The sequence below is a fragment of the Temnothorax nylanderi genome, unplaced genomic scaffold (genome assembly GCF_030848795.1).
Source record: "Temnothorax nylanderi isolate EJ_2023f unplaced genomic scaffold, tnyl_v1.0 TNYL_tig0045_pilon, whole genome shotgun sequence".
Lineage (NCBI taxonomy): Eukaryota > Metazoa > Arthropoda > Insecta > Hymenoptera > Formicidae > Temnothorax > Temnothorax nylanderi.
Window position 1 is genome coordinate 875260 of NW_027249107.1, and position 27969 is coordinate 903228.

Genomic DNA, 27969 nt, shown 5'->3' on the forward strand with positions numbered 1-27969 from the left:
TTATGCAAAATACTATGTATTATTGTGTGATCTTCTCTAACAATAACACAGTATCCGTATAACGAATAGTATACATATATTGTCAAAGGCTGGATATTTCCGATACTTATAATTTGCACATATTTATTGTATAATCGAGTATACAATGCCATCGACTGCGTATATAGCGGTTCAAATAAAAATTCACATAAAATATTACATAATTACATATGTATATGCATTGTATAAATATTGGCTTTGTTTTTATATAGTAAGTTTTTTTAATAATGTTTCATGACGGAAAGATGCTTAAAATTATTAGGCGATTAATATAAATTATTTATTCTTTCTGCATTATTCGTATGGTGAAGATTTTGTAATTTTGAAATAAAGGGCAAAAGATTAATAAGTATCTATATAAGTGCATTGTGTGTAAATCAAACAGCGGATTTAACTTTATTATATATATATGTATATATGAACTGATAAAAGTGTCATTCAACAAGTGCATTTAACAAAAATAAATCCTTTGTTATAGCTTATAATTTTATGTATACATATTTTATAACAGAATCATACTATATTTGCAACAATTACTTGCGAAAAGTTCTAAAATTTATAGCGACGGAAACAATACTAATTTAAAAATTATGGCGTTACACATCTTCAAACAAGTTCACATCGAACGGTGCTTGATCACAATTCACGTGATATTAACAAAACTGGATATGAGGAAAATACATTTATCTAGACATCTGTGAAATATTTGTGAAGTTGTTAAAACAAATGTAAGTGATTTGAAAAAAGTAATTTTCGAGACTATTATTCTATCATTTGTTCATCATTTATAATATATATTTCAAATAATTCTGTATACATATGCAATAAGATAAACGCGTCGCAGCAATTATGCTGCGTTGCACTTATCTCTCTCAGGACTATAGTGTACATTTCAAGATAAAGAGATAGAAAGAGTTCAGAAGGCAACACAGATTTCAAGCTCTGTATTTTACTCATTATCCAAAATTGCTCGGCGTGTTTTACATATCTTACGAATATATCGTATCGTATAGTAGTAATAACGAAAAAGCATCGGAGTGGAGTACCTTGAATACATGAGGACCTGTTCGAACTAATTTATCGAACTATATTACAGAACAATAACTTACATTGCGCACACTGCCTCTATTTCAACAAATAATATACAGAAACAGCAGTTTCTTATTTAACACAAAGAAACATCTTGTTTCACTATGGTCAATAACCGCTATGAAAAAGTCGGCTAAATCATCTTTAAATTATCCGCCGATAAACAATAGAATTCATCAACTGATCTTTATAAATAAATATTTATAAATACATATTACATATTAAAATATGAAGGTACATGAAGATTATTACATATCATTTATCGAATCGTATAATATTACTTTCATGTGAGAAAGGAATGATCGATTAGTGTTATTATATGTTGCTTCGTACGAAATCCACTTTAGGGAAAATACAGTGCAGTCTTCGCAGCCTTTTTGGCGCTACAGTTATTTGTGTAATTGCTCGCTGCTTTGGTTTTCTTTTTTCTTTTTTTTTTCCTTAGATCGGGGAAACACTTTGAGACGCTAAGATTACAGTTTATACTAACTTTAGACTATAAGAGCTTCAGTTTTGGACAACAACAACAATATTCGTGCGGAATTCAGTACTTTATTATGCAATAAAGTAGTTCTCGATGAAACGATATCTATATATATTTATAAATGTAACACCCGATATATAAGCTTGTTACAACACACTAGCCATGCAAAGAGATACCGCACCGCCTGCACGGTTCGTATGTAAAAGTAGTGGATATATCGTACAACAGCAATCCAATTATTTGCGTGAATTTCTTTAATGATTCGCCTTTCATATTTATGTATATGTATATAATCAATAAATATCGGTTCTTTTTGCGTAATATACTTACACGGTATTAGCTTCTTTTTCATCAACTTTTTTTCCCTCTTTTTAATTCTAATAAAGCGTTTGTATTACACAATCGCGTTCTGGCAGTTGACGGACTTTCATCGAACCATCTGCTCCACACGAAAACAATCGACCCGCAGAATCCACATGTAACTGGGTAACGCCCTGGCAAAACAAATGATTACGTTATATCTCCGTTTCGCATTTAAACGAATCGGTAATCACAACGCTACAGTACCTGTCCTATGTTTTTGAAGAAACTAGACCGTGGATGTTCACTAGGAAACGAGTAGAGAAGAGAATGGACGGTCAAACCCCATATCTGTGGACAAGATGTTTGCTCATTACCGTTTGGAAAGAGTGCACGGCAATTCACATTGAGAAGTCGCGGTTTGAAGAGGCAACGACTTGTTTTACCTTAATATCACCATCACCTGCCCCACTAACGAAAAATTCCTCATGCGGATCGAGCGCCAGACATTTGATAGCCGACTCGTGCGCTTGGAATCTCTGCCTCTGTTGCCGTTGTCGTACGTCGAATATATTAATGTCGCCTTTCTTGCCGCCGCTGATCAGCAGCTGATGCTGCGGTGCCAGAATCAAGGCGCTGGCTCCCTGATCGTGACACATGAAGCCTGAAGAGACACAATCACACCGTTAATTCACACCGTAATTACAGGAAGGAGTAAAGGATTATTATTCCGATTATTCGTTAGCAAATTAAGTCATATTAGATATATAATGTGCACAAATTATTCGTACCTTGTACAAGAGATTTGTTTTGCGGAAGTAACGTGTCCCATAATGCTACGTTCCGTCCTTCCGAGCCGTGACCCGCGGTAGCTACAAGACTGCATGCGCCAAGGAAGACGAAGTCTGAGGTCACTTTACTGTGGCACTGGTAAGTCTGAAACAACATAATCGATAGTGTCAACAGCGAGCCTCAGACGTACTGAGAGATACTTTCAATGTTTTTTAGACTGATTATAAGATTCTTACGAAGAATGGTCGAGCCGTTCCTTCTCGGCAGGCCACTTGAAATAGACTCAAATGGCCATCGGAATCAGCCACGCCGAACTTGTTACCGTGCTGAGAGAATCGCACGCGGGTCACTTTGGCAAAAGTGCCAGGTGCTCTTGGAGTAGCGACGGCCGTCTGATGTCCCCACTCCCATAACGATACAGAACCATCTTGCGATCCGGTTAAGTCTGATGTCGCCATATAAAAGAATAACAAACATGTTAAAACTCTTCAGTAATTTCAGCGTAGTCGTGAAGAATAGAAATTTACTGTATTCGCGCGTTTATCAGAACAACAAATATACTCACATAATGGTAAAAGCGGATGGGAAGAGATTCTCCTGATTCCATCGATTTTATGCTTCAGGATCTGTTGGAATAAAATACAGCCGATTGAATTTGCGAATGAAAAGATTGGAGATAAAAATATGTACATTTATATATGTAATATTCCAGCAGAATTAAACGTAACTTCATAAATACACATTCAGCAATATTAAGATATAACGCAGTCTGGGTGTTATGTTAACGCAAAATAGGTTTAATAGAGTTGCACATAATAAACATGTAGCATGCGTTTCAAACGTTGCAGCGAGTTTCCACTTAAGACAATTGCAACTAGTATTCGGCTGAAACTAGTTTTCGGCACTAGCTTGCAAAATTAGCTGTTCTAACGTTTATCTCTACGGGTTAGCGTTGAAAACGTTGAATTAACATGTGAACATGTACACGAATGTGGATTCATATTGTATGACGAAGTATAATGGACTTCTACGCATCCAAGTCTTATAAGCCTTGTATTGAGAGAGTATGAAAAGCGTGATATTTTTAAAATTAAATACATTGGATTATTCGTGAAAAAATTATATGTACAATCAGTCGAAGAGTTTGGATAGTACATGCATTAGATCCATATTCCAATCATGTTCATTTAATATATTCAACGTGATACTTGTGATAAGAACAGTGAGTTTCATCCATGAATATAACATTTATGAAAATCTAGGAGCAGATGAAACACCGTATTTGCCAATCGAATACACGCTAATAATTCTTTCTTTTAATAAAACCTTCGTATCATATAATTGTTATGCTGATAATGTAAGCAAAGAAAAGTACAAACCAATGCACTGTGCATGTTGACCTTTTAGACAAAATGATGGCTAAATATTTCTAAAAAAGGTCTTACGGTTGAACTGTAAGATCCTTTGAAAATTCAAGATATATCTGACTTGTAATATACATGAAGAGTTAAAAAATGTTCAACGATCTCAGTGATTTTTATTTTTATTTTTTTGGATAATCTCGAGTCTTCACAATAAAATTGCAAGCTATAAACTTACGAGCTGTAACATATTACAAATCAGATACCTGCTTGTTACCCAAAAAAGTTAAACATGAAAATTTGCACTAGGATAGACTAGGGTCTGTTAGATGTAAATCTCACCGGCTTTAACAAGTGTTTGCTCCTATCGGCAACAAATTGACAGAAACGCAGGTCGTGGGAGCCAGGAAAAGCAGGCATCCCCTTCATCTGAGCGAGCGAATGAGCCGCCAGTTCAGTGACGCAGACCAAGTTAGATGTTAGGTAAGCATTGAACAAGCAACATTGTCTCCGTCACCACTTGTGCTACCCTAACCGAGTACACCATATTCATGGCTTGCAAGGCTTGTCTCGCAATCTCTCTTGCCTTTATATTCAAGAAAAGTAACGTACGAGAAAGTTGTTATATTTTTTAGAATTTGATTGATCCGATCTCGATCAGATGAGAGAGAAATAATCATTATACAATCAACAAACTTTCTTAGTTTTAGACAGGTAGAGATATGATAAATTTGTTTCCAATATTTATCATGTAAAACGAGCAAGCCTTGAATTCAGCCGTATCCTGATATGTGAGACAGTGCACACTTTGGTCTTAATATATATATGTCATGCAATAAATGGTTTCTTTATAATCATAGTTTTTTGCCTTTGGTGCAAAATACTGCTTCTAGACTCGCAGCGTTTTGACTGTCAATGCGTCAAAGCATTGCCTAATAATATTACCTTCGTATCAAAGACAAAACAAAGATATTATTACGAGAGACACGCCTTAGATGGAGTGATGTCAAACAATATACAATGTATATGCAGAAACTTAGTACACATATAATGTTTCTTAGAATATCCTAGACAACACGCTTCCTAGCTAAGTTAGCATAAATGTTTGTAAGTAAAAGCTCATTAAAACCCCTCCTTAGAACCCCTTATTTTGCCAGATAATTCTTATTACAAATACTTGTAAGCAACTTAGAACTCATATATTAATCTTGGAAATATTGCAAACATTTCCTCAGTTATAATAAGTCAAGCTTTATATATATATATATATATATATATATATATGAGTTAATTAACTTCATTAAATATACAATCTCTTGCATAGTAATGATTAACTGCACATCTTTTACACCCCACGCACATATATGCATATTAAACAATACATAGTGAGATTTACAGTTACACTCAAAACAAAAATAAATTCTCTCTACTTTCTCTCTGAGATATAATAACAAATAAATGAATGCAATATAACAAAGAGGATAAGTGAAATTCATATTTTATTCTTATTAAAATAAACTCAGCATTCAAGGGTGATATATCAAACGGTAAGTGTAGCACAAATATATAGATAAAAAATTTAAAAAATTAAATTCTTTACATAAATTATAATTTTAGTTATATTTACAAGATTTGAATTATATTTATAAAATATGTATAAAATGTTATATTAAAGTATATATAAAATATCTTTTTTCTCTAACTTGTCTTATCATATTTAAGATTATATTATAAGTTCTATCGAGAGACATTTCATTAATTTCTACGAAAAAAATCTCTTAATTTATGATATATATAATAATGCGACTTTTGACGTTATTTGCTATATAAATTGCGATATAATCAGAAAACTCACCACGCTCGCGCCACGTCCACTCTGACTGGCTATACCTGAGTGGGTTTGGGGACTGTTTTGCTGAGGACTCTGCGCCAACAAAGGACGATCTGCTGCTGTCTGCAAATGATAGGTGTGTAAAATATGCAGTTTATTATTGTGCGAATATAAAGATATTGTGTTAAGCCGCACCTGTATAACTAAGAAACTGGTTGGCGGTACAGGCTCTGGATCAGGTTGTTTATTCAAGTTGATAATATCAAATTCGCATTCATCTTCCAACCACGACGGAAGTTCTAGGAGCAGGGAAATGTTCATCTCTTGTACTTCCCGAGGTGTAGCAAGGGCCATTAAACCTGGGTTTACCTATACACGACCATCAATCACACAATATTACCACTATGTTACAAACATCTAAATAAAACATTCTCAAGGCAATCTAAAAATCTGCTTGCAAGTTTCCTTAGAAAGTAATTATCATGACTGGAAAAATAAGAGTTAAATCAGGTACCTGATTAAGACAGAAGGCACTGATGCTATCTTGTTCCTTATGGATGATTCTGACTGGTTCTGGTAAGCTTGTAGTGCCACTATCACTACCCTTATCTTCTCCAGTTCCACGATGTACGCCGTCAACGACTGACTGACTGCTTTCAAGTATCGTTGACATGGATCTTCGTTTACCAAATACTGCGCGAATAAAAATATCCTGAACCATTTCCTGTCTGACTAAATAACACCACAGACGATTGGTAGGCGCTGCGGATGCCAATCGTGTACTGGAATCATGAGAATATTTTTTTTCTATTTCCCTCATTCTTTCGACTTTTAATTTTTAACTGAACAAAATGTGCTCACTTAAAGGGCGTATTTCCTTTCTCTAATAACGATCGATATTTATGAATAGCAGGTTTTCCAGGCGTGGGAGAAGGATCCGGCGCACAGCCCGGTATGTAATTCGCTGGGGGTGGACCTTTAAATTCCAATTCTTCGCGCAAAGACTCTTGCCATTGCGCAACAATGCCCAAAGTACCGTGGATTAGCGGGCTACTTACAGGTAATTCTAGAATAACAAATGCATTATCTTGTTAATATCATTGTTATTGTATATTATATATATATATATATATATATATACCTAAGATATTATTTACAAAATATTTCATACCTTGCATTTCTATACCGGCAACAGTCATAAAATCTTGTAATTGATGTTGCAGTATTTTAACTGTTGCTAATCTCATTACGCTCCAACTATACGAATTGGAATTACTATGCTCTGTATTATCCTTTGGTTTACTCTTTGGTTTCGAACCCGTGTCGAATACATCTTCCTCATCGTCTGTAGAATCTAAGTCAGATACCGCAGAATCGGAAGAATCATAATCAATTTCATCTGCATATTCAGTCTCTATGCGTGGCTGAAAGAGTATCATACAATTAATCATAACAGTAAAATAATGTAGACATACAAACTCTTTCGATATTTATTTCATCCATACCTTCATGAGAAAATAGGAGATCATGCTCATTTGCGGCGAAACAAACTGTTCTCTATATGTAGGCTTATCTTCTTTCATATTTGGCTGTTGACCCGTAAATTGTCCTAATAGTTTCATATTCAGCTTGACACGTTGTTTAGTCAATGACGTCATGGTGTTCCACATACCACTGGCGGTACTTTGAATATCACTGGTCATACTATCGGTCCGCTCGACGCTAATCGTGTTACCGCCCTGACAAAAAAAAACACACAAAAATAAAAAAGCAACGTTCGCGAAATATAAAACGGAGAACTGACTAAAACTAATTGATACCTGATTATTAGTCGTGCTTGCTACGCGCAGCAGCTTCTTAACTCCCCCGCCGAAGAGAGATGACCATGTATTGTTATCGAAGTGTTGTCCCACTAGTCTGTATAAAATGTGACTGTCGCAACTCGACAGGGCGTAAATGAAGAGACTCATATATGTCGCCACGAAAGCTTCGCAGAGCAGAATATTCAGCTTCGGAGTGTCCTCGTCTTTCTCCCGAGCTAACAACGCACGCAAATTTGTTACGCCTGGCCATTTAGCAGGTGAGGTAGTTATGCATACACCATCATCCGTCGAATACCGTCGATGATATCTGTTTGAGGCTACTAAATGACCACCCGTCGTTTCTACTTCAGCGACTACCGGAAAACTGAAAGATAATATATATGTATGATCAGGAATATCCTGTATAACATTTAATTGATTTAATTACAATATAAACATATAACTTACCTATCTGGCTGGTGATGCTTCATAACGAACGTGTCCGAATCGCAAAGTGATTGATAAATACAGGCGCTAAGTGCTACCGCTAAATCTCTCATGATGAATACTTCGCAATAATGCGTATTTCTGTTAGGCATCGGTGGATTGCGTAGCTCTACTAAGGTCTGCAGCATATCATGTGCGAGAGACTACGAAAAACAATGATACGATATTGTATATCGATACAAAAGGAATAAAGGAGAATAAGACATTTTTCAGATTAAAAGAATAAAAGGAGATTTTCACGAACCTGTAGATGTCGAACTGGATCAGCAACGACAGTCTTGTTGCAAGCGACGCTGGCGCTTAACAGAGGTAGTGTAGTGGGGAAAGGAAGAGGACTGAGCAATTGTTGTTGAGTCTTTTCTTGTTGCAATTCCTGTAGCAAGAGTACCAATTCCATTCTTACTGACGCTAAACCGCCACCCGATGCACCGTGCAATGAACAATACGATAATAATGTCCTCAACAATGTCTCGTTAGCTGAAAATAACACGATGCTAATCGATTCTGTTTTTATAGACTGTCTTTTAAAAGTTAAAATATTGAATTTGCGAAAAGTTTGTTAAATACAATAATTTCTGAAATTAGAATGTTTAATTATATAACATCGAGATAAAGTTAATCAACCTTTCAACCATTTCTTCCTCTTTGCAGCTCTCTGTACTTTAGCCTCAAAATCTAACTTCTCCGCTACCAGTATTTGATGTAACGTTGGCTGCTCGCCAGGTTTATATGGTGGCACGTCATCGACCATACCGCCTTCATCTAAAAATTATTCTTCTATTAGCATCACTATCGATTTTTATTAATCTATAATTTTTAAGAAATTATTACTATGTTATTCATATGTTTATGTAAAATAAAAAAAGATTTACATTCTGCTACGTTGTTCATGTCTCCGTCTGCATTTGTACTGTAGCTACAAAGTTGTCTTAATGCGTCTACTTCTCGTTCCAACCATACATATAGTTGATATCGTAGCTGACCTCCGTCTACTTCAAAACCTGTCGCTAACGTGGACAGTTCTTCCATTAAGATTTTCAAGCATGCCACAAATTTCAATTGTTGCGCCATAATATCCAATTGTCCAGCTGATTTTGCTACGTCTTCAAAAATATTTTCATTAATAGTAAAATTGTGTAAGAATTAGTTCACAAGAAAAAAAAGGAGTCTTACTGTTATCAGTTTCTGATTTATGCGCGTTATCCTGTTCTTTCTTGTCAAGTTTCATACTCATGGGAGGACTATCAGCGTCCTCACCTTCACCCGTCTCATCATCATCCCAGTTTAATTCTAATTTATCTCCTTTCACGCGCGTGCTATTTTGAGACCAATCAAATGATGGCGTACCCCAATCTACATTGGCATCTAAAAGCGATACTTCGTTAACTTCATATATTCTTAATACATTTTACTTAAAATAATGATAGCTCTACGTACCTTTATTGTTTACTGCATTCGACTCATTTCCCCAATTAATAATACCGGTATCTATTTGAGCATCTTGAGCTCTGGCCTTACTTGGACTGTTCAATAAGCCTATTATAGAATAGAAAGATATTATAGGATAGGTAGATCGTAATATTTCCAATTTAGAATTTACAGAGATTGTCAATTAATGTATAAATACATGTATTACTTACTTGGTGAATCTTCGCCATTTGTTTCCATAACTTTATTAGGTAATTTAGATAAAACTTCAAGAGCGAGAGCTGGACAACCAGCTTTAAAGTGTGCGTGTGCCGTTGTGAAATACAGTTGTCTCTCCAATGGTGTAATACTATCCTCTAACAATAACTGTTTATCTGGTTGATCTGGTCTCTTAGTCTCTGTGCCATAACTGAATCCCGAAATTACTACGGAGTGTCCTTTCTTCTTATCTTGCGCGGTGGACGCGATATACTGTCTGATTAATAACGGATGTGTACGAAGATAAACGTAGAAATTGAAAACGTTTGGGTTTGCTGAAATAAAAGTTAAGGGATAAAACGTTTATTCTAGGAGTTAATTCATGTACGTAATCCACAAAGTACATCAATATTATTTACCTGTTGTTCCTTCTGGCTTATCAGATTCATCGTCATACTGCGGATGCATATGACCGACGTTGGTCAAAAGCAAAGTATTGAGAGAGCCAGAATGATCCTTCAAGATCCACAGAGCCATGCTACGCAAGAATGGATCAGGATGCGCTCTGCTCATATCTTGATTTTGTCCATCTTTATCGCAACCTAGGATTTCTTCGTACAATAATCTTCTCATATTAGGAGATGACGTATCATTCTCGTAGAGTCTAGCTATCACCATCGCGAGTTGGATATCGTTCAGTTTATTCAAGCATACATCGATGGCATCCTTCAAAGCTCCAGCAAGTAAAAAGAACGCGGCCGCATGGTCGAATCGTTGCTTTCCAAGCAGAGCGAAAGCGTTCTTCAGAGCCGCTTTTCTCCATCGATTCTCGGCGAAATTATTCGAGAAGAAGGTAGTCATTCGTTCGTCTCGCTTATTCCTAAATAGACCCCACACTAGATTTTTCTTTTTCATTGCTAAGTAATAGATAGCCGCGTCTAAAGGATCTTGCTTATCCTGGAATGCAGCCTTCGCTATTTTATCTATGCATTTCTTCAGCACCGTATTGCTCCTAATCCACCAACCTACGCCAAGTTCCTTCAGCACAGACCACTTTGGTTGATCTTTGGCATAAGACGGAATTAATCCCAACAATTCCTCCTCGGATTCGGAATGAAACGCCCACACGAGATTATTCGACGCGACACCCTGTTTCTGGAATTGCGCTCTTTGTGCCAACGGTAAGCAGCGTATCAGATAATTGTAATGTTTCATTGCTAAGAGGAATCTGAGGCCGCAGTCGTCCAGCGAATCGGTAGACACAGTTTCGCCGTCCGGAATGCCTGTTAGATTCTCCTTGGCGATTGCGTTCTTTGCCGCGTCGATTGCGAATCTTTCCGCGAAATCGACATTACACGTAGACACGGTATCCGCTAAGGCGAGTAGATGCATTTGGTCGAGACTGGAGAGTCCCGGGAGATGAGTGTGAGTCAAGAGACGCGACAACAGTCTGCCTTGTCTGGGACCGAAGTGAGATATTCCTTGTCTCTCCGGCACTGAGGATCGTCTATCCTTTTGCCGCGAACGTTCATAATCTTCGTCCAACATATCGTCCAACGATTCTCCTTCATCCAAGTTGCTGTCGAATAGCTTGTTGTAATCGTGCTTGTCCTCGTTCTGCTGATGCGGTAAATTCGTTTCTTTGTCGGCCATCAACAAAGTCCATAACGGGAGTGGAGAGATGGATGTAATCTCCGCGTAATCCAGCGTCAATTCCTCCGGTATCTGCGTAGTCGAACCTCTCGGTTCCAGCGGCGATGTCGTACCCATATAACTCACCGACATCGTTCTCGATCGGGACCAACCGCGCTGCTTCACCAGACTCTCGTCGTCGGCCCGCAAGTTGCAGGAACTACCTATACATCGGACGAGATGCGCCAGTATAGCCTTCACCCATCTGATCTTACCCGAATTTAATAGTTCCATCAGCTGCTTAGGATGATACTGCGGTAAAACCGGACAGGCTATCCTCGACGCTTCGAATAATCCGTAATCCGGCATGTAGTCGAAACTCAAGTTCTCGTTCTGTATACCGCGCTTCTTCTTGGCATCCAGCATTGTCAAATTGATACTACTAACGCGCGACAAATGTGGCATGGAAGACACGTTTGCCAGTCGTCTCTGGGACGTCTCGTGCGCCAATGTGCGTAGATCCTCATCGCGCAAGTTTCGACTCGCTTGGAACTCGTCGGACTCCTGATGCTGCAGATTCGAATGGAAGCAATCGTTCTTCGGATTTGGTTTCCACTGTGAGTACACATGCATCTCGGAATCCATGCCGACAACCAGAATGCCGTCTCGCACCCAGGATATTTGCATGGGTAGTGGCGGTAGACCGTCTGCCGTCGTCAGCTCGATTTTGCGCAATTTCATCCATCGGATCTCGTCAACGAATTGCGGCTGAGCCAGTGACGAAGTCTTTCTCAATATCGGCCTGTTATTACTCTGAGATTCCTTCATTGCTTTCATGTTAGCTTGCGCCAGATCCGAACACACTGGAGTGAACAGCATAATCTTGGAACCGACGCCCACAGTCAGAATATGCGAGCCGTCCTCTTTAGATACCCAGTCGAGTTGCACCAGATGCTTCTGCGTGAGCGGGCATGTGTTACCATTCTCTATGATCGATTTCCGCAAAGACTGCAGGGTACTGAACGACGGGACCGCCAGCAGGCCAGCTTTCGTGGAATCGCCATTCTCTCCGTTTCTCGAGGATCTTATATCTTCGTGACTGAGGGTCTGCAACACCTGAGTAAGCCGTTGCTTCTTCTGCAAGAATCTACTGTCGTACAAATAGCTAAGGTCTAGGTGCTGATCCACCGCTATTCGTGGTAGATGAATATTCTTCAGATGAATCGTGTCTTCCAAGATCCATTCGCTGCCACCTGTGCTTTCGCATTCATATATAGCGACACAAAGATTCACGTAGCGCGAATCCGGATCGCTCTTCGTCGGACGCGTAAACGATTTTCCGTACTTATAGGCGCAAGCGATGCGTCCGCTGTAAGCCGCGCTTATGTTCAACGGCTGACCGGTGATATCAATAGTGGATTCCTGGTCTTTCCTGGTCATCTCCCACTCGCACCATTCGTAATCCAGCTTTTCGTCCGGCCTCTTCGTCACTTTGCATTTCCAAAATCGTACAGTGCTGTCGCTGCACGCCGTCACAATGATATATGGCGCAAAGCAGGCGGGATATATTGAGGAGCTACTTAAATGTCCCGCAGCGGGAGCGGCGTGAATCACCTCCACACCGTCGGGCAACGGCAATTCCTGCGTGCAGACTTTCGTGGTGGTAATGAGGACGTGGCTGTTTTGATGGCGACGAGGCAAGAACGTCGAGTCCAGATCGGCCTGACTCTCGCGACGACTCCGGCCACCGGTTTGACTGGGTCTGCGTGAGCGTCTACCTTCCGCGTGGCTCGATCTACCGGGCGTTCCCTCATCGTCTTCATCCTGAACCAAATGAGAATCTGGCACATACATCATCGAGCCTGACAAACCGGTAGTTTCTGGTTGTGATGCTATTACCAATCGCCACATATGCACAGTGGTGCCCTGCTGCGTACGCTCAAGAACCACTATGTAGAATGGCTCTTCGAAGATTGTCGATTGTTGCAGATCTACCATAGCGTCCAACGTGGACTCCATAAGTCCCAGATCATTGGCCGATGTGTCAATACCAGGCTGCTTCTCGTCGCTTCTCTCGCCGGTGATTAATTGCTCTTGAAAGACATGGAGGAACTGCGTGTTCTGCCAATCGTGAGTAGCGTCAGCAATAGCGTCGAGCTGTATAACGCATCCTGGTCTCGCGGTAGATTGTTGAGATACTATTTTTATCCTGTCGTGAATGGAGTGCCTAATGCCATCATCCGATGACATATCCGTCGAGAGACTGGCCATGGAATCCATCATCCTGCTTCTTCTCTCGCTGATCGACACTTCGGCTAGTAACGTTCTAGCGTCAATGACAGCTTGATAAACCCTCAAACATTCTCCGTCGCTAGCTACGAAGCAGGCACTGGGAGAATTGGATAAATTGCCTAGTGTTGTGCTTGGCAATAATGTCGGGATCCAGGCTACATTACTAAACGCCGATATCTCGGGCGAATTGATACGTGCCAATTCAGAAACTCCACCGCTCTTGGACAGAGGCCCCACGGCATCTACGCGCCATAATATCAATTCGCTGCAAAATCCAGTAGGTGACATGATATCCTTATCTTTACAGGAATCGTGTTTAATGCCGAGGTTTTCGTTGGATTCCGTTGATTGAGTACCAGAAAACTCAGGTATATTATGATGAGAGGTTGTTACAAGTAGAGGTAAGACAGGATGGCAAGTAATGTCGTTTACACGGAAGCGATGTCCGGAAGCTCTACATGCATGCCCTATGCTCAACACCTGTGAAAATTTCGTTTTGTCTGCAAACGTTAATTGCCATAAATTCAAAGTACCATTCGAGTGCTTTGACACCATAGAAACAATCGGACTAGGGTGGGCCAACAGATCCGCGTCTTGCCCATTTTTATTACTTTCCAACGCGTTAGTTTCCGTTTTTGTTTGATTTTGATCATTCGTATTTTCCATATTTTTCAGTAGTTCTTGACCTGCTTTTGAGGTCAAGGTAGATTGCTCTTCGTCTTGTTCTATGAGACTAGGTAAGGGAGTCGCGACTTCACTAGGATCGCTTGTTTTAGTCGAGGATTTTGCAACTTCACGAATATTCAGTAAGGGTCCACCAGTATTATGAGAGTACATTGATACATTATGACTCATTGTCGACGCGTCGCCGAGCGGAAATGCGTTCGGAATACGAGTGGAAAATGAAATTTGTGCCTGTCGAAAAGACCCAGGATGATATTCGTCCAACCATTCAATATGCCAAATCAAGAAACTTCCGTCTATTGGATGTATCGAAAACAGCAAATCTGGATTGTGGTGCCAGTCACGTAGCAACGTTTCTATCTTTGTGTCCAACGAATCTGGCGCGTGGTTCATTGTAGATGTTGCATCCGTCGCTATAGAATTAATGGAGGTTGTATTGCTGTAACACGTTTTATTTTTGTTTTTAATAAAATAGTATTTTTTATACAATGTATTGATATAATTAACAAAAGAGAAATTTTGAGAATTTACCTAAGACTGGGATGAGAGTGCACACTGTGTGCTAAACTGTGGTGAGATGAGGTAGTATGTGGAGTAGGATGTTCGTCACTACTGTGCTCTTCTTGACTCATTGACCGGCCACCGACTATTGGCTTCTGAGCTGTTTGCAGCCGAACTCCTTTTTCTAAAAGTAACATTTAGTATTAGAGTAACTACATCTTTTGTTTCAACAATCTTCAATAAAATATGCAATAGAGTAAATTAAATGCATACTTGGTGTACATTCATCCTCAGAATCATGTTCCACATGTTCAGCTTCTTGATGTTGCAAACCTTCTTCTTTCTCCACTACTTTACGAGTTAACTCTTGCAGTATGTTTTCGGCTTGCATGGTAAAGTGCATTTCTTTGTTATTTAGCCAGTGTAGAATAAAATTCGGTTCTCTTTCGGGGTCTCCGGTAATTAGGCTTGGTACTAGTGGTATATCTATAACATGAATGTATACTATCCACTGATTACCAATATTTCAATAATTTTAGAAGAATATAATACTAAAGTAAAAAAATAAAATAAAATTTGTATCCTACTTTATCTATTGCATAATAAACATTAATACTATACCAGTTTCTGCGTTGATACTGGCTGCCAAGTGGAAATGCATTCCTGGGTAATGACCAGAAGTTTGATAACTATTATGAAAATCATGTACAGAATATGTAGATGGAAGCGTTGGTAAAGTCGGTGCTGTATGGCCAGCTTGATGTTGCTGCTTAGCATGTCGCCGAATATGAAAACATGTTCTATAAACAGAAACCTTTATGTATCTCTCATCACCTTATTTTAAAATTTCATAAGCATCGTAAAAATAGAGCTTTCTTTATGCTTTAAAATAGTGAATAAGAAATATTATGTTCTTCGTACTTCATATGTTTCAGTCGTTGCATAAATCGATGTTTGTGCATATTATGATGACGATGTTTGCCATGATGACCATGCCTATCGGAGCCTTCAAACTGACTCATATTAGCTAAGCCTTCGATCTCAGGTGGTATCGTTTCTGCCCACACTCGACAAATATTATCACGACACGATGTGACCAACATATTGGATACAGAGCCTCTAATTTGTGACAAAAGAAAAAACGATTATTAAAAGAAAATATCATTTGCTTATATTGTTTAATATATATAAATTAATTGTTAATATTTTTGCTACAGAGTCCTCTTTCGCAGAAGTATGAATAGTATAATTATTATATATTATTATATAAAGAATCATTACGGTTCTTTTCTTATTCGTGTAAATGTTAATATGTAAAAAAAAACAATATTTTTAGAATAGAATAGTGTCTTGTTATGTCTTGTTATGTTTCACAAATAATATCAGTTATTATTTGATTCCGCTATCGGTTTACTTACTTTGGCATATATTTACTTGTCTTGCGCCAAGATAGATGCGTTACAGCGCGCGGATGTGCGACATAAACAAAACTAAAGTTGTCACTACCCACGGACTGTGCAAAACTTGTATGATCTATGCTTCTTACTGGAAATACTAGAAACGAAAAATAAATCCATAGTTTGCAAAAACTGTTTGTAGAAAGACCATCAGTTAAATAATTTAGTAAAATTACATACATTGTTTGTTTTCGAACCATATTTTGACCAATCTATCATTCATTCCTGTTGTTGCAAACAGAGTGCCGTCGGGGCTAAAACTCATAAGATGAACTGGTGTAGCCGTACGACACTTCCATACACAATTCCAACCGCCTGGATCATTTGGAATAGACGTATCCCCAGGCCCAGGACTCTCAGCTTCCCCTCCAATTGAGAATGTCACCGTACCAGCTGTTAAAAAATAAATTTGTTTTAACAATGTAGTAAAATTGTTTTTGGACACAATAAAATGTACATATCTGGAACTCAAATAAAAAAAGCTCAATATTTAATAGCATCTTCATAATATAAGAGATGACATCTTAATCATTTGTATAAAATTATAATTATTTGTAATAACTTTATAATAATGATGCATACTCATGCATAAATTAAGATGTTCAATGTGACAAGCATAAGGAGCGTTTTTAAAGCGTTTTTAAATCATATCAAAATTATCAATTTTTATCTGTTTGCAATTATTATATGTATATATAACGAAATCAAAATTTCAATCAAGATTTGCATAGCATCAGTCACAAAAATAACTTTGTTGAATTCATTCAAATGCATTTGTTTCAACTCTCTAACTCATTCTGATTGGATGAGATATGCAGGTGATGGTTCTCCATAATTACAAATGCAGTGCGTTAATAAAGCTGTGATATGTTAACATTAACATGCAAGTGACATCAACATTAAACGTCCATTCTCGAAAAGAATGAACTCACGATCCTGAGAAGTATTTGCTGTAACATTATGATTATTTCCGGCCGTGCTGACTTCTTCCGTTTGTAATGTTTTCGGCTTTGTAGCTGTAGGTAATATTGCTGTATCAAGTAATGAGAAATACGATAATTCTAATATTTTGAAATTTTAATCAAGTATTGAATACTCATAAGAGAAAAAAAACATATATTTTATGTCATGCAAATAAAATCTCTCATCATAAAATATCGGTATATTTTAGTACAATTTGAAAATAATTTCCCATTGTTATACAAGATTCATTTAAAAAATATCAGTTTTATTAAAATAAAAAATCTATGAGAGATTAAACTTACAGTGCTCTTCTTGAAATGGCATGATATTTTGATGCCATAATTGTAACAGTTCGCCGCCTGTTAACAATCTTGTCCCTTCTAAATTCCATGATAAAGAAGTAATATTCGATTCTGTTTGCAGACTTCCTGTTTGAACCCATCTGTATTCTAATTGCTATAAAAGAACATTTAGAAAAGATTTAGTAAAAATCTTTTTAAACATGTTCTTAAATACGCATCTAAAAGTGTAAAACAGGGAGAAGCGCTGATACATACATGTGAACAGGTGCTGTGTATAAGCGGCGTTGGCTCGAAAATGCAGACTTGGTTTTCATAGGCTGCAGCTATTTTTCCCGTATCTGTACTACAGTCCAGACAGCTGATCCTGATGTAATTGTGCACAGCTCCAGGAATTATTTGAACTCGTTCGAAATTATTGGCCAAAATCACAATATTGCAGCCAGCTGCGTACGCCTGAATGGAATGTATAGACCACAGTTAATCTATTGAGTACTTTTCAACTTCATGTTTTCAAATAGTTTTACTCGTCATCACACTCTTATCTTATCAAATCTCGATTCTATCTTTCTATCTATAATATGACCTATTATCACTTTATATACTATTTTCCATAAAAGTCAAGTTTTTTAACAACTCGACAGTTAATAGCGAAATACTAGCACGAAAGATTAATATTTTAAATATTTTAATCCACAATGCATAAGAAAATATATCAGATACGACATGTAGAATGACAAAAAGTAGTATATGTTTTCGTCGTTCGCGGAAAAAAACCGTGAACTCGTGGGACGTGAACGGCCCACGTTCGCACGCCTAATCAAAGCGTCATTCGATCAGCTGACTTCCATAATGCGAGAGTGCGTATTGACTTTTGCGATCACAATCACATACGAAATTCCGGCGGCGAGGCTGGCCGATCGCCAAGGACGCGCCGGAAGGCCGTCACCGGAGGAGTCTTACGGCACTTACGGTGAAGGATATTCCCTCGACGGAGCCGACCGCGTAGCAGCGATCGCCCGCATTACAGGCGCCGCTCAGTATCTGATGACAATTCATGGTACCGCACGCGTCGCACACACACGCGAGACGTTAGATCATCGTCCGGCGGCCGCGAGCCGCCGTTCCCGTTCTCGCGTTCGCTGTATCGAAACCCGTATCCGAGGATGCCCGCGTCGACGACGACGTCCGGCGACTCCGACTCCGGCGGTCCGTCGGCTGGGGCTCCGCGAAGTCCGCGATCCCCGAACTCCCGCAGGACGCGACTCACGCGCCTCAGATCGACGCGACACAATGATCGGGCGGCCACCGCGCGGCCATCTTTAAATCGACGTCCACATCTACACGAGCGACATCGTCGCGTAAGGTCTCCGCAGGTCTCCGGTGTCTCCACTCACTCACTCTCCCTGGCGCTGGCGCTGGCGCTGGCGGCCGTGCCGTGCGGAATGCGGATGGCTGACTGGCCGACCGACCAACGAGCCAACGAGGAAGGCCGAAGGCGAAGCTGACGAAGACGGCTGGCGGCTGGCGGCTTCCGGAGCGCACGCACGCACCGAACGATCGCGCCGACGGCCGACGGCCGCGCGCGCGTATTGCGAATCCGCGCGTATCGATATACCGAGAGATGCGGGAGATGCTGACGACTTTAAGACGGCTCCCACGTCGTCGCCGTCGGGAGCGAGACAGATAGTGGATAGGGATGATAAGGATCGTAATGTAAACACGATTTGTGATTGCCTCGGCTGAGCGACGTTGGAGAAATAAATCGACGCCTAAATAATCATTTTCAAAAAAGTACACGATTTATCGCAATTTATTATGTCTCAAAACTGACCGATGACAATCAATTAATTCGCAATTTCTTTTTTTTACAGCTATTTAATATTAAACTAATAAAGGGGCGACACTTGGATCGAACTCCTATTAACTTTAATCGGTGAGCAATTACTCAGCAACCCTCTCCTTTCCCGGCAAAATTGCTCGCTATAAAATTTCTATGTAATTTGATATTCGTTAATTTAATTTTGTCATGTACTAAATGACAACGAATTATTCTATTCGTGTTAATAACTGTAAATCGTTGCATCTTCTTTTGTGACTCGAAGAGAATGAATTTTTGGACTCGTTCTTCCTTTTCTTCTTCAGTCTCAACATATCGATGATTCAGGCTGCGGTCCACTTGACGCTACAAATGCTTCGAAGCATTCCTTTTCTCCTTTCTTTCAATGAAGACAGAAGGAGAAGAAGAACGCTTCGAAGCATTTGTAGCGTCAAATGGACCGCGGCCTCAATTTATTGTTATTAAATATTAATTGCAACATGGGCGTTATCAGTCGAAGACAAAGTTTAATTTGTAATCGCGTTTTGTAGTATTTCGTCTCTTTTAAATTTATGTATCTACAATAACATGAAATTGTAGCAACGATTTTGCAGTAAAAATTATTAGCAACGCTGAGGGATTAACACTGGGAAAAAAAAGTTGGTCTCTTGTTGATGTACACTGCTACACTGTAGTCGCTTGTCGTAGAGACTCGCTTTGAGCGAGGCAGGTGAACAACACGTGTAACATATGCATATTGAACGCGCCGTTCACGTACACAAATGTCGTTTAACGACAAAAGAAGAAAAATGCACGTTATAGCGGCCCGCTATAATCGAACAGTGTGAGCTTCTTCGGGGAAAAAATTATTCACCGTGCGATCATATCGATCCTTTGTTATTAACCGCCTCTATGCTATATTTAGCAAATGTCTTTCCGAACCGTCTTTCCACTAAAGCGTAATTGAAGCGCATTGGAACGCGTGCTCTTCTTCTCTCTCGAATTACAGCAGGAAAGGTCTTGGAGAGGAGGAATCGAATCCAAAGGTCTGATGGAATTGTGTGATTCGAGGGAGGAGAAAGAAAAATTTATCCTGCATTCGAGTCGGTGCGAAACGGCGACGCGATTGCTTATCTTACGAGGAACTAACACTCGGATACGTGCGTGTCATTAATTGCGACCAGTTGACACCAATTATGAAGCATACGCTGGCATACTGCGTTCCTAATGATGTAACCGAGCGGAATGCGTGAAAAATATTTTCACAACTCGCATTGCAAGGCGGTATACAGACTTAATGTTAAAAGAAATAGGAGAGTAAATGCCTTCCTTTAATTACGAAATTAATGCGACATCGTCTCAAAATCCTTGGTATATTTAATCAACATTATAAATTTATTATTACAAAATTATGTAAACATGGAGCGATAGGCACATCATTATTTCAGCAGAATCAACAAGTATCTCATACACATTTCTACATTAGGCATCCAATTCTGAACACGGACATTTCGCCAATTTAAAAGAACAGAATTTTCAAACATATGTATTGAAAAATCGCAGTGACACGAGTGGCATATCACGCGAAATAAAAATTAGCGAGGAGGACTGAGTCGTTTTTTAAAATTCTTCACACACAGCAATGCAGCAGTTACAATAAATCTTGTTGTATGCAGGTACGTATTTACATATTATTTCCGTAAAGAAAAACGGAATGAAATCTAGATAAGGATTGCGAATTCTAGCGTTGTGAAATAAATATTTCTTTCCTAGTTTCTAATCCATCCGTTTTTCCAGATTTTGCGAATGATAAATCAGCGTTGTGTGTTTGCGCGACGATTGATATTAATGAATCAAATGCCACCTTGCTCCAGTGGATTGACAGACTTGGCGTATCTGCGAGGTAAGGGCAGTAAATGCCGTGTGCAGGCGTATGTGTACGCGCATGTGTACACATTCGCGCAGGCAGATAAGAGAGGCATAGAAGCGAAGATATAAAAACCTAATAGCTGCCTGGTCCCCCGACGCATGCTCCGTTTCAGGGTCTGGCTGTGGGGTGATATCCAGTCGGGTAAGAGAGCTTCGTCTGGTCCGCGTCGATCATTACCTGACGGAGCGCAGAGCCCGTCGAAGACGCGACGAAAGGGAAGATGAGGGTTTACCCGTTTCTAATCGCTTCTCTACGCCCTGTTCGGCGCCGCGAATACTGAGGAATATACCATCCCCATATTTCCACCCCGTCAAGGGAGCCAAGTCCATGTCCATTAAGCGTCGACGAGTCTCCTGGTCTTCCGGAGGTTTCTGTCGGAGCGACCGGCTACTCGGCTCGGGATAGCTCGGTGCCACCAGATCCAGGCCTTTATCAGCGATTAAATAAACGCGGCCGACCTCGACGCTGTCGACTCGTCTTGGGCCCGGCCTTGGGCGACCAGCGACCACGTCATCGGCATCCCCGGGATACCCGCGCGTGTACGTAGAGACCAGTGCATACGCTGCGTATGGTGTCGGTGTGCGTACGCGGTGAAACAACACACACCACCTGTGGCACATCCGTCATCCGCCGTCGTATTTACGTCGATGTCTCTCTGTCATACATATTACTGCGCTAATTGGAAATTCAACAATGATACCATTCATCTCGGCGGCTGTTTCGAACGCCGATTGGATGCTGGAATCAAAACCAATGTAACTTCGGTGAGTTTTATCGATGTACGATCGCAAAATGTGGATTAAATGTAGATAATAAATTGGATAAACGCATAAAGGATTCACACGCACGTAGATAGAATGTACTGTTTTTTTTAAACGTAGAAAGCAATTTAGCATTATTATCTGTAACATCTAGGTATATATAGCACAGTATATTCTATAAATTTTATTTAACATCAAATGTTTAGTTAGAGTAATTTTACAAAACTATATCTCTTTATCAATCTTTGCAACATAAGTTGTAGAATTACCAAAGTTTTATCTACAACGATCATAATTTATCACTCGCAGTTATAGCGTTTATTTGTATGAAACTCATTCGTACAAGGAATAAATAAATTACTTAATTAATAATTTAAAAATATAAATAACAAATATTAACGATGAAGAAAGCTGTATAATGATCCGTGTCACTTTAAAGAATTATAATCGCGGCACAGGGTATATCTTCGTTCAGAAATAAATTTAATTTATATCCGATCATTGCCACGTGTCTGTAATATCGAAGTTTGAAAGTATCGAAATTTATATCGGTTTCAACCCCCTATTTTCGCCGTCGATCATTGACCAGTATATGCGCGGATGGCTCGAAAATATGAGGGGTCGTGCGCGACGATCTTGTTAGTGAATTAATATCAAGCCGATGATCACAGAGAGAAAAGAGAGAGAGAGAGAGAGAGAGAGAGAGAGAGAGAGAGAGAGAGAGAGAGAGAGAGAGAGAGAGAGAGAGAGAGAGAGAAGGAGAGAGGAAGAGATAATTCAATCTAAAATTACTGACTATCCGTATCGTTCAACATCGGATTTTTATCTTTTATTTTAAATTATTTTAGTTATGCTTTATTTAATATTCCTTATACGTTGAATTATCTAAGGTAACTGAATATTTCTGATACATATAAATTAAGAAAAATTCTGCATCTGATTCACATAAGATTCTTTCGTTTGACCGAAAATAATTTTAATTGCGAAGGTCTAGGACACGGAAATTACCGTCGTCGATGATACTATGACCAATCAGATGTCTATATCGTCCCATTGCACTATGAATATGAATGAACACGAGAAGAATTTAATGATGGGAACGTTGGAGCAGAGGAAAGAGGCTTTCAAGGAGGACGAGGAGCTCATGAGAGAAACTACGAAATTTATTAGCGAAGTGATAGAGACCGCCGCTACGGAGGCTTCGAAAAGAAAGATTCAGTCGGAGGTAAACGACTTTACGATTTATTAAATTAAAAATAGTTAGGTATATATATCGTGAAGATTGGGTAATGCAATATTTCCTGTTTGTGTTTCAGGGAGATGGCACAGGCGAAGGTAAGTACAAATCGACCACTTACGTTCTGATTTTTACGATTCAAATGTTCTAATTTACGGGATTGAAACATTCTCAATTGACTCGTGTCGGCTATAACAAAGGAAAAGAAGGCGGATATAAATAAAAAATGGTAAATATTTTATATTCGGAGAGCTAGAGGAAGAAAAAGTAGGTAAAGAGTAAGCAAGAAAAGGCAGATGGTTCAATAAATGTAGACTACTAGATCGCTAAATTGCTAGATCGCTAGAGATAATTAAACAAATTTATAGATATCGGTACATAGGTAAATATATAATAATTAAATAAGCAATAATTTATTGAATAGACGCAGATTTGAATCGCCAAGTAGAAATATGTTCATGTTCGTGTAATACCTCCGTAAACGATACGGGAAAATATGTAAACAAAAAAATTAATGGAAAATCAAGATTATAGGCAAGCAAGATCGATATTTATAAGCTAATCATTTAACTTTATTGTCAAGTTATTAACAGCTAAGTTATTAACTTATTTTCTTTCGCACTCTTTTTTCTTACACATTTTCCCGTGCCATCAATAGCAACGGAGATATTTCAGATGATCAAGTCGGGTGGGACACCCCGTAGAGCTACTTGCAAAGTAGAACGTCGCGCAATTATAATTATCTTTCGAGATTGATATTTATAACACGCTGGCTATTCGTGTGTGTGTGCAGGTAGTAGATTGAAGGGTGGCGATACCATCGCCGGCTGGAACAATCGAGCGCGTGGATTCTGCAATCGTATTCTGAATGCGCTTTGTCCGTGCTTCACTAACCATGGTAAATCGTAGAGCGATTCACGTAGTGACCGTCGCCACGCTATTGCCAGCCTCCTTTACAAACAAGTAGTTTTGCATAACGCTCTCATCGTCATATCGCATCACCATCAGGCCGCAGACATCCACCCATATATCATCTACAGGTAGATGAAGAACGAGTCGACCACACCGATCAATTCAAGTATCGAGCCGGTCTCTGTGAAAACGCTTGTTTTAATTACTTCGCTAATCGGCGAAGAACGATGTTCTTATAGTCCACATTGGACTATATTATTTCTAGTATGAAACCAATGGCTGATTGCCGTCGAATCGTTCGGTATTAATCATTCGATAAATCATTCGATTATTTGTTTCGATCCTTTGATGTAGATTTTTACAGCACGTAAGATATTTACAGTTCGTCATCAGACGTTCTTTTAAAGATGTTTTGTCACGACACGCGCTTATCTCGCAAGATCTTTTGATTATCATGTGGAAATTCATCAGATGGTACTGTAAACTTCTTCACCTGGACATTTTTACAAATCAGTTAGTAGATCCGTAGCAATTCGGCATGTTTCATCATCGAATAATAAGCGTAACTGGAAACTTCAGCTTGCATCGAAACAGACTGCAGACTGAGGGTAGAGAGCGGAAGTTAATAATCAGTTAAAGGAGGAGGAGGAGAAATATTTTTATTTTCAAACGCAAGCGAGCTGATCGTTTTCAGAGTGCATGCTAATTTTGCATCCCAAGCGGCGCGAAAACGACAAGATAGTGACGTTCTTCGCGCTGGTGCACCACTTGCATGCTAAGAATATTTAGATGTGGCAAGCGAACGATGGATATACAATGGATATGTATTCTTTTCCCTTAGAACTGTTCACCTGGACTCCGTACCGGTATCGCTTCACAAGACCTTAACCGTTCGACGACTCCCCGGATTTTCCGTTCCGTCGTGCGAGCTTGCCACAAGCAAACAAAGAAACAAAATAGAATTAAGTTCTTTCCATTGTGAAGTCGTATCTCGAGTCGCGTATTACTCGTGCGGACAAACTGAAGACATCGCATATCCTATTTGAAAAATCGGCGCGGCTTTCTAAATCTCGATCTGGCTGGAGTAGAACACGTCGTTAGGGAATGTATTAATCGTGTGTAAACAATGGAGACGTACCGTACGGCACACGAATCGTCGTTGTCGACATACGCCCTGATAAATCTTTCTGATGTCTCGTGAAAAAAGACGAGAGTTTAATCTGCTGTGGCTGCTGTGCAGCCGGGCGTGAAGGAAGCTACATTAGTGTTCAATGGAAGAGGTAACTATAGGTGTAATTGGAAGTGGCTCGTGTACTTTTATTTCCGAGCAAACTGCGTCGCCTTGTAGAGCAGTTTGATGAAAAAATATGGCAATAGTTAGTTTCTTATTTTGTTCAACTTTGAGATAGAGTCACTTTTACTATTATGCCTTCCAATTCTGTAAGTTTCTCAAATGAGGACCTTGGCAATAATGCCGCGTGACGAATAGTTCCTCTCGCATTCTTCGCGATATTAAACTTGCTTTGATCTAACGTATATAAAAAATGGACTTTTATATACAATTAAACAAAACGTATAATGTTTCGATTTTAATGTTTTTACCTTTTTCTCTGTGAATTTAGCAAAAAAAAAAGTGATGTGTGTGTGTATAAGCTAATTTTATATTATACAAAAATTGAATAATGAAATATTGGAGTTTATGAATGACAAAATGTAAAAAAGTTAGAAAGAGATGTGATGACATATTACATTATCGAGGTTTACGGAATGAATAAGATCTGACATATCGGATATTTTAAATTGTAAAAAGATTATATTATATTTTGACAAACGTTATATCTTGTGACATATTTTAACTTAACGGTTCACAATTTGTTGAATATCTGAAAGGGATACGACGCAATTTTCAATTAATTCAGAGATATAAACTGGAGATAGTTAACATCTGTTCAAGTTTGAAGACATCATCAAGCATAGCAATAATGCATGTGAATATAACTAGAAAATTTATATCAAGCTGTACACTTTACGTGTATTTATGTGTCATAGAACGTCAAACAAGAGAATTAGTCAAACGTACTGTGTTCCGTGATGTCGTCAATATTAGTTTTGGCTTTGGGAAAATTATCAAAGAGGATTCCGTTATAGATAACCGTAAGGCTATTGCTTGTTAGGCACAGGAGAATCGGATCAATACCGTTGGTATATGGGACTATCAACACGTGTATCATTATCAGAAATGTAGGTGTGTGAGTAGTATTATCTTATTTATTTCTTCCCGAATCTGTAAAACCTCGTTAAGACTACAGAAAAGGTTACTTGTGCTCGAATCGCGTTATAATGGAGAAATTAATCGGTTGCGAAGATAAATTTCAATAATTAATCGACTACGTTTTCAAAGCGCTGTGTGTTATCCGTATTCACATTGAATGTACCTGTGTCAACATTATAAGCCGTTAGATATAATTGTACAATTGCATCGTTACACAGGGTATTCTCGGAGAAAACACGATATACATGTGACAGTATAGCTTCACTTGGAACAGAGTTCAAAGTCGAATTTCTCTCAATGAATATTATTCAAATCTGTCTGTGCTTATTCTGGTGGAAGATCTGATTTCACAAACAACTGATTCGACAAAATGTCGAGGCAAGCGTCCTCGACATTTGTCCTTTATTTTGGAGTATTCTGTGGATATTCCAAAATATATTCTGCAATATGTCAAAAGAAAGGATCGATACAAATCGTTTGCGGTTTACTTATATCCCTGTGTAACGTGTCACTAACCGCGCACGTAAACGGCGATGACTATATTTCGACGTTGAATACATCGGCGGAACATTGGAAAGGTGTTGGAAAGAAAATCAATATATCCACGCGGTCCTCGTTTTGGCCACGAATCGCCGTTGCGGAGCATGTGCCGCCTACGTATTTTCACTGGCAAAAAGCTAACAAGAGCGGGTGTGCCCTTTAAAATGTCGCCTTTTCGCTCTTAATCGTTCGTCTATATGTGCATATTTTAATTCCGACCATATTATAGTGTGCAAGGGGCATGCTAGGAGGTTGCGGGGGTCCAATATGTTTATTTTCTTGCACACACGTACCCATATAACACACACATACATATACACTTAGCAGATTGTCCCTGATAATTTGCTGAACTGAATTTTCATTCGCATATTCCCGGAACAAAGAGAGAGACTACACGCAAAGAAATATTTCACGTTGCCTATTTAGATGTATAGAGGGATCAACAGTGTATTATGTATATCAGAGACGAGTGACAATCAAATGTGTGTGAATTATGTCGTGATATATGTACATATATATATGCGTTATATAAATACAGATATATATAAAATTTAATATCGCGATGAACTTTGTATTTTGCGTTACCGGAACACTCAATATATAAAGGAAAAATATATTATATTGCATCGTTATCTTCACATCTTCGGTACCGCGAAATCGCAAGCTAGAGCGGCCATTGATAGATATCAAGCTACCAGACACGTACTATCGACAGACTCACCGCACTTATGAAAGTATTATTCTGAAAAACAGCTGTCACGTATATAAATACACAATAAATATTTACGTTAAAAAGAAGAAAGCAATCTGTCGTTCTTTTTATACATATAATATATCCC

The 27969-nt window shown here is 39.0% G+C and overlaps 2 protein-coding genes across 7 annotated transcripts; one reads left to right on the forward strand and one right to left on the reverse strand.

The window, feature by feature from the left end:
- Positions 1-106: 106 nt before the first annotated feature.
- LOC139771920 (dmX-like protein 2) lies at positions 107-20429 on the reverse strand. 5 transcript variants are annotated; one of them, XM_071705109.1, is made up of 33 exons: positions 20353-20429; positions 18632-20193; positions 17918-18115; positions 17663-17816; positions 17330-17428; positions 16578-16790; positions 16359-16494; positions 15862-16059; positions 15562-15740; positions 15214-15426; positions 14971-15124; positions 10251-14878; positions 9846-10166; positions 9643-9741; positions 9379-9570; positions 9078-9308; positions 8830-8967; positions 8450-8682; positions 8167-8348; positions 7717-8083; positions 7402-7635; positions 7068-7320; positions 6758-6962; positions 6411-6678; positions 6092-6265; positions 5921-6019; positions 4408-4494; positions 3270-3330; positions 2941-3149; positions 2704-2848; positions 2359-2576; positions 2180-2263; positions 107-2106 (listed from the first exon to the last, which is right to left on the reverse strand). In XM_071705109.1, exons 2-33 carry the CDS (start codon positions 18716-18718, stop codon positions 1990-1992), a joined length of 10176 nt encoding a protein of 3391 aa, XP_071561210.1. In that variant the 5' UTR covers positions 18719-20193; positions 20353-20429; the 3' UTR covers positions 107-1989. The 5 variants fall into 5 exon arrangements, with proteins under 5 accessions (XP_071561210.1, XP_071561211.1, XP_071561213.1 ...); XM_071705110.1 differs by lacking the exon at positions 20353-20429 and having other exon boundaries at positions 17330-17413; positions 18632-20035; XM_071705112.1 differs by lacking the exons at positions 17330-17428; positions 20353-20429 and having other exon boundaries at positions 18632-20035.
- Positions 20430-22035: 1606 nt separating this feature from the next.
- Positions 22036-27932, forward strand: LOC139771924 (uncharacterized). 2 transcript variants are annotated; one of them, XR_011718012.1, is made up of 5 exons: positions 22036-22172; positions 23158-23394; positions 23486-23504; positions 24200-24446; positions 25160-27932. XR_011718012.1 is itself a non-coding variant. In XM_071705127.1 (5 exons), exons 2-5 carry the CDS (start codon positions 23194-23196, stop codon positions 25204-25206), a joined length of 372 nt encoding a protein of 123 aa, XP_071561228.1. In that variant the 5' UTR covers positions 22036-22172; positions 23158-23193; the 3' UTR covers positions 25207-27932. The 2 variants fall into 2 exon arrangements, 1 of the variants encoding a protein (XP_071561228.1); XM_071705127.1 differs by having other exon boundaries at positions 24200-24304.
- The last annotated feature ends 37 nt before the right edge of the window (positions 27933-27969 follow it).

Excerpts from the sequence above, each read along its gene's own strand:
- LOC139771920 (XM_071705109.1), bottom strand. The coding sequence starts at position 18,718 with ATGAATTGTCATCAGATACTGAGCGGCGCCTGTAATGCGGGCGATCGC. Across the intron at positions 16,060-16,358 it reads ACAAGTAAATATATGCCAAA|AGGCTCTGTATCCAATATGT; the intron begins GTAAGTAAACCG and ends GTCACAAATTAG. Across the intron at positions 8,968-9,077 it reads CATGAACAACGTAGCAGAAT|ATGAAGGCGGTATGGTCGAT; the intron begins GTAAATCTTTTT and ends AATAATTTTTAG.
- LOC139771924 (XM_071705127.1), top strand. The coding sequence starts at position 23,194 with ATGACCAATCAGATGTCTATATCGTCCCATTGCACTATGAATATGAAT. Across the intron at positions 24,305-25,159 it reads TCCGTGCTTCACTAACCATG|AACTGTTCACCTGGACTCCG; the intron begins GTAAATCGTAGA and ends CTTTTCCCTTAG.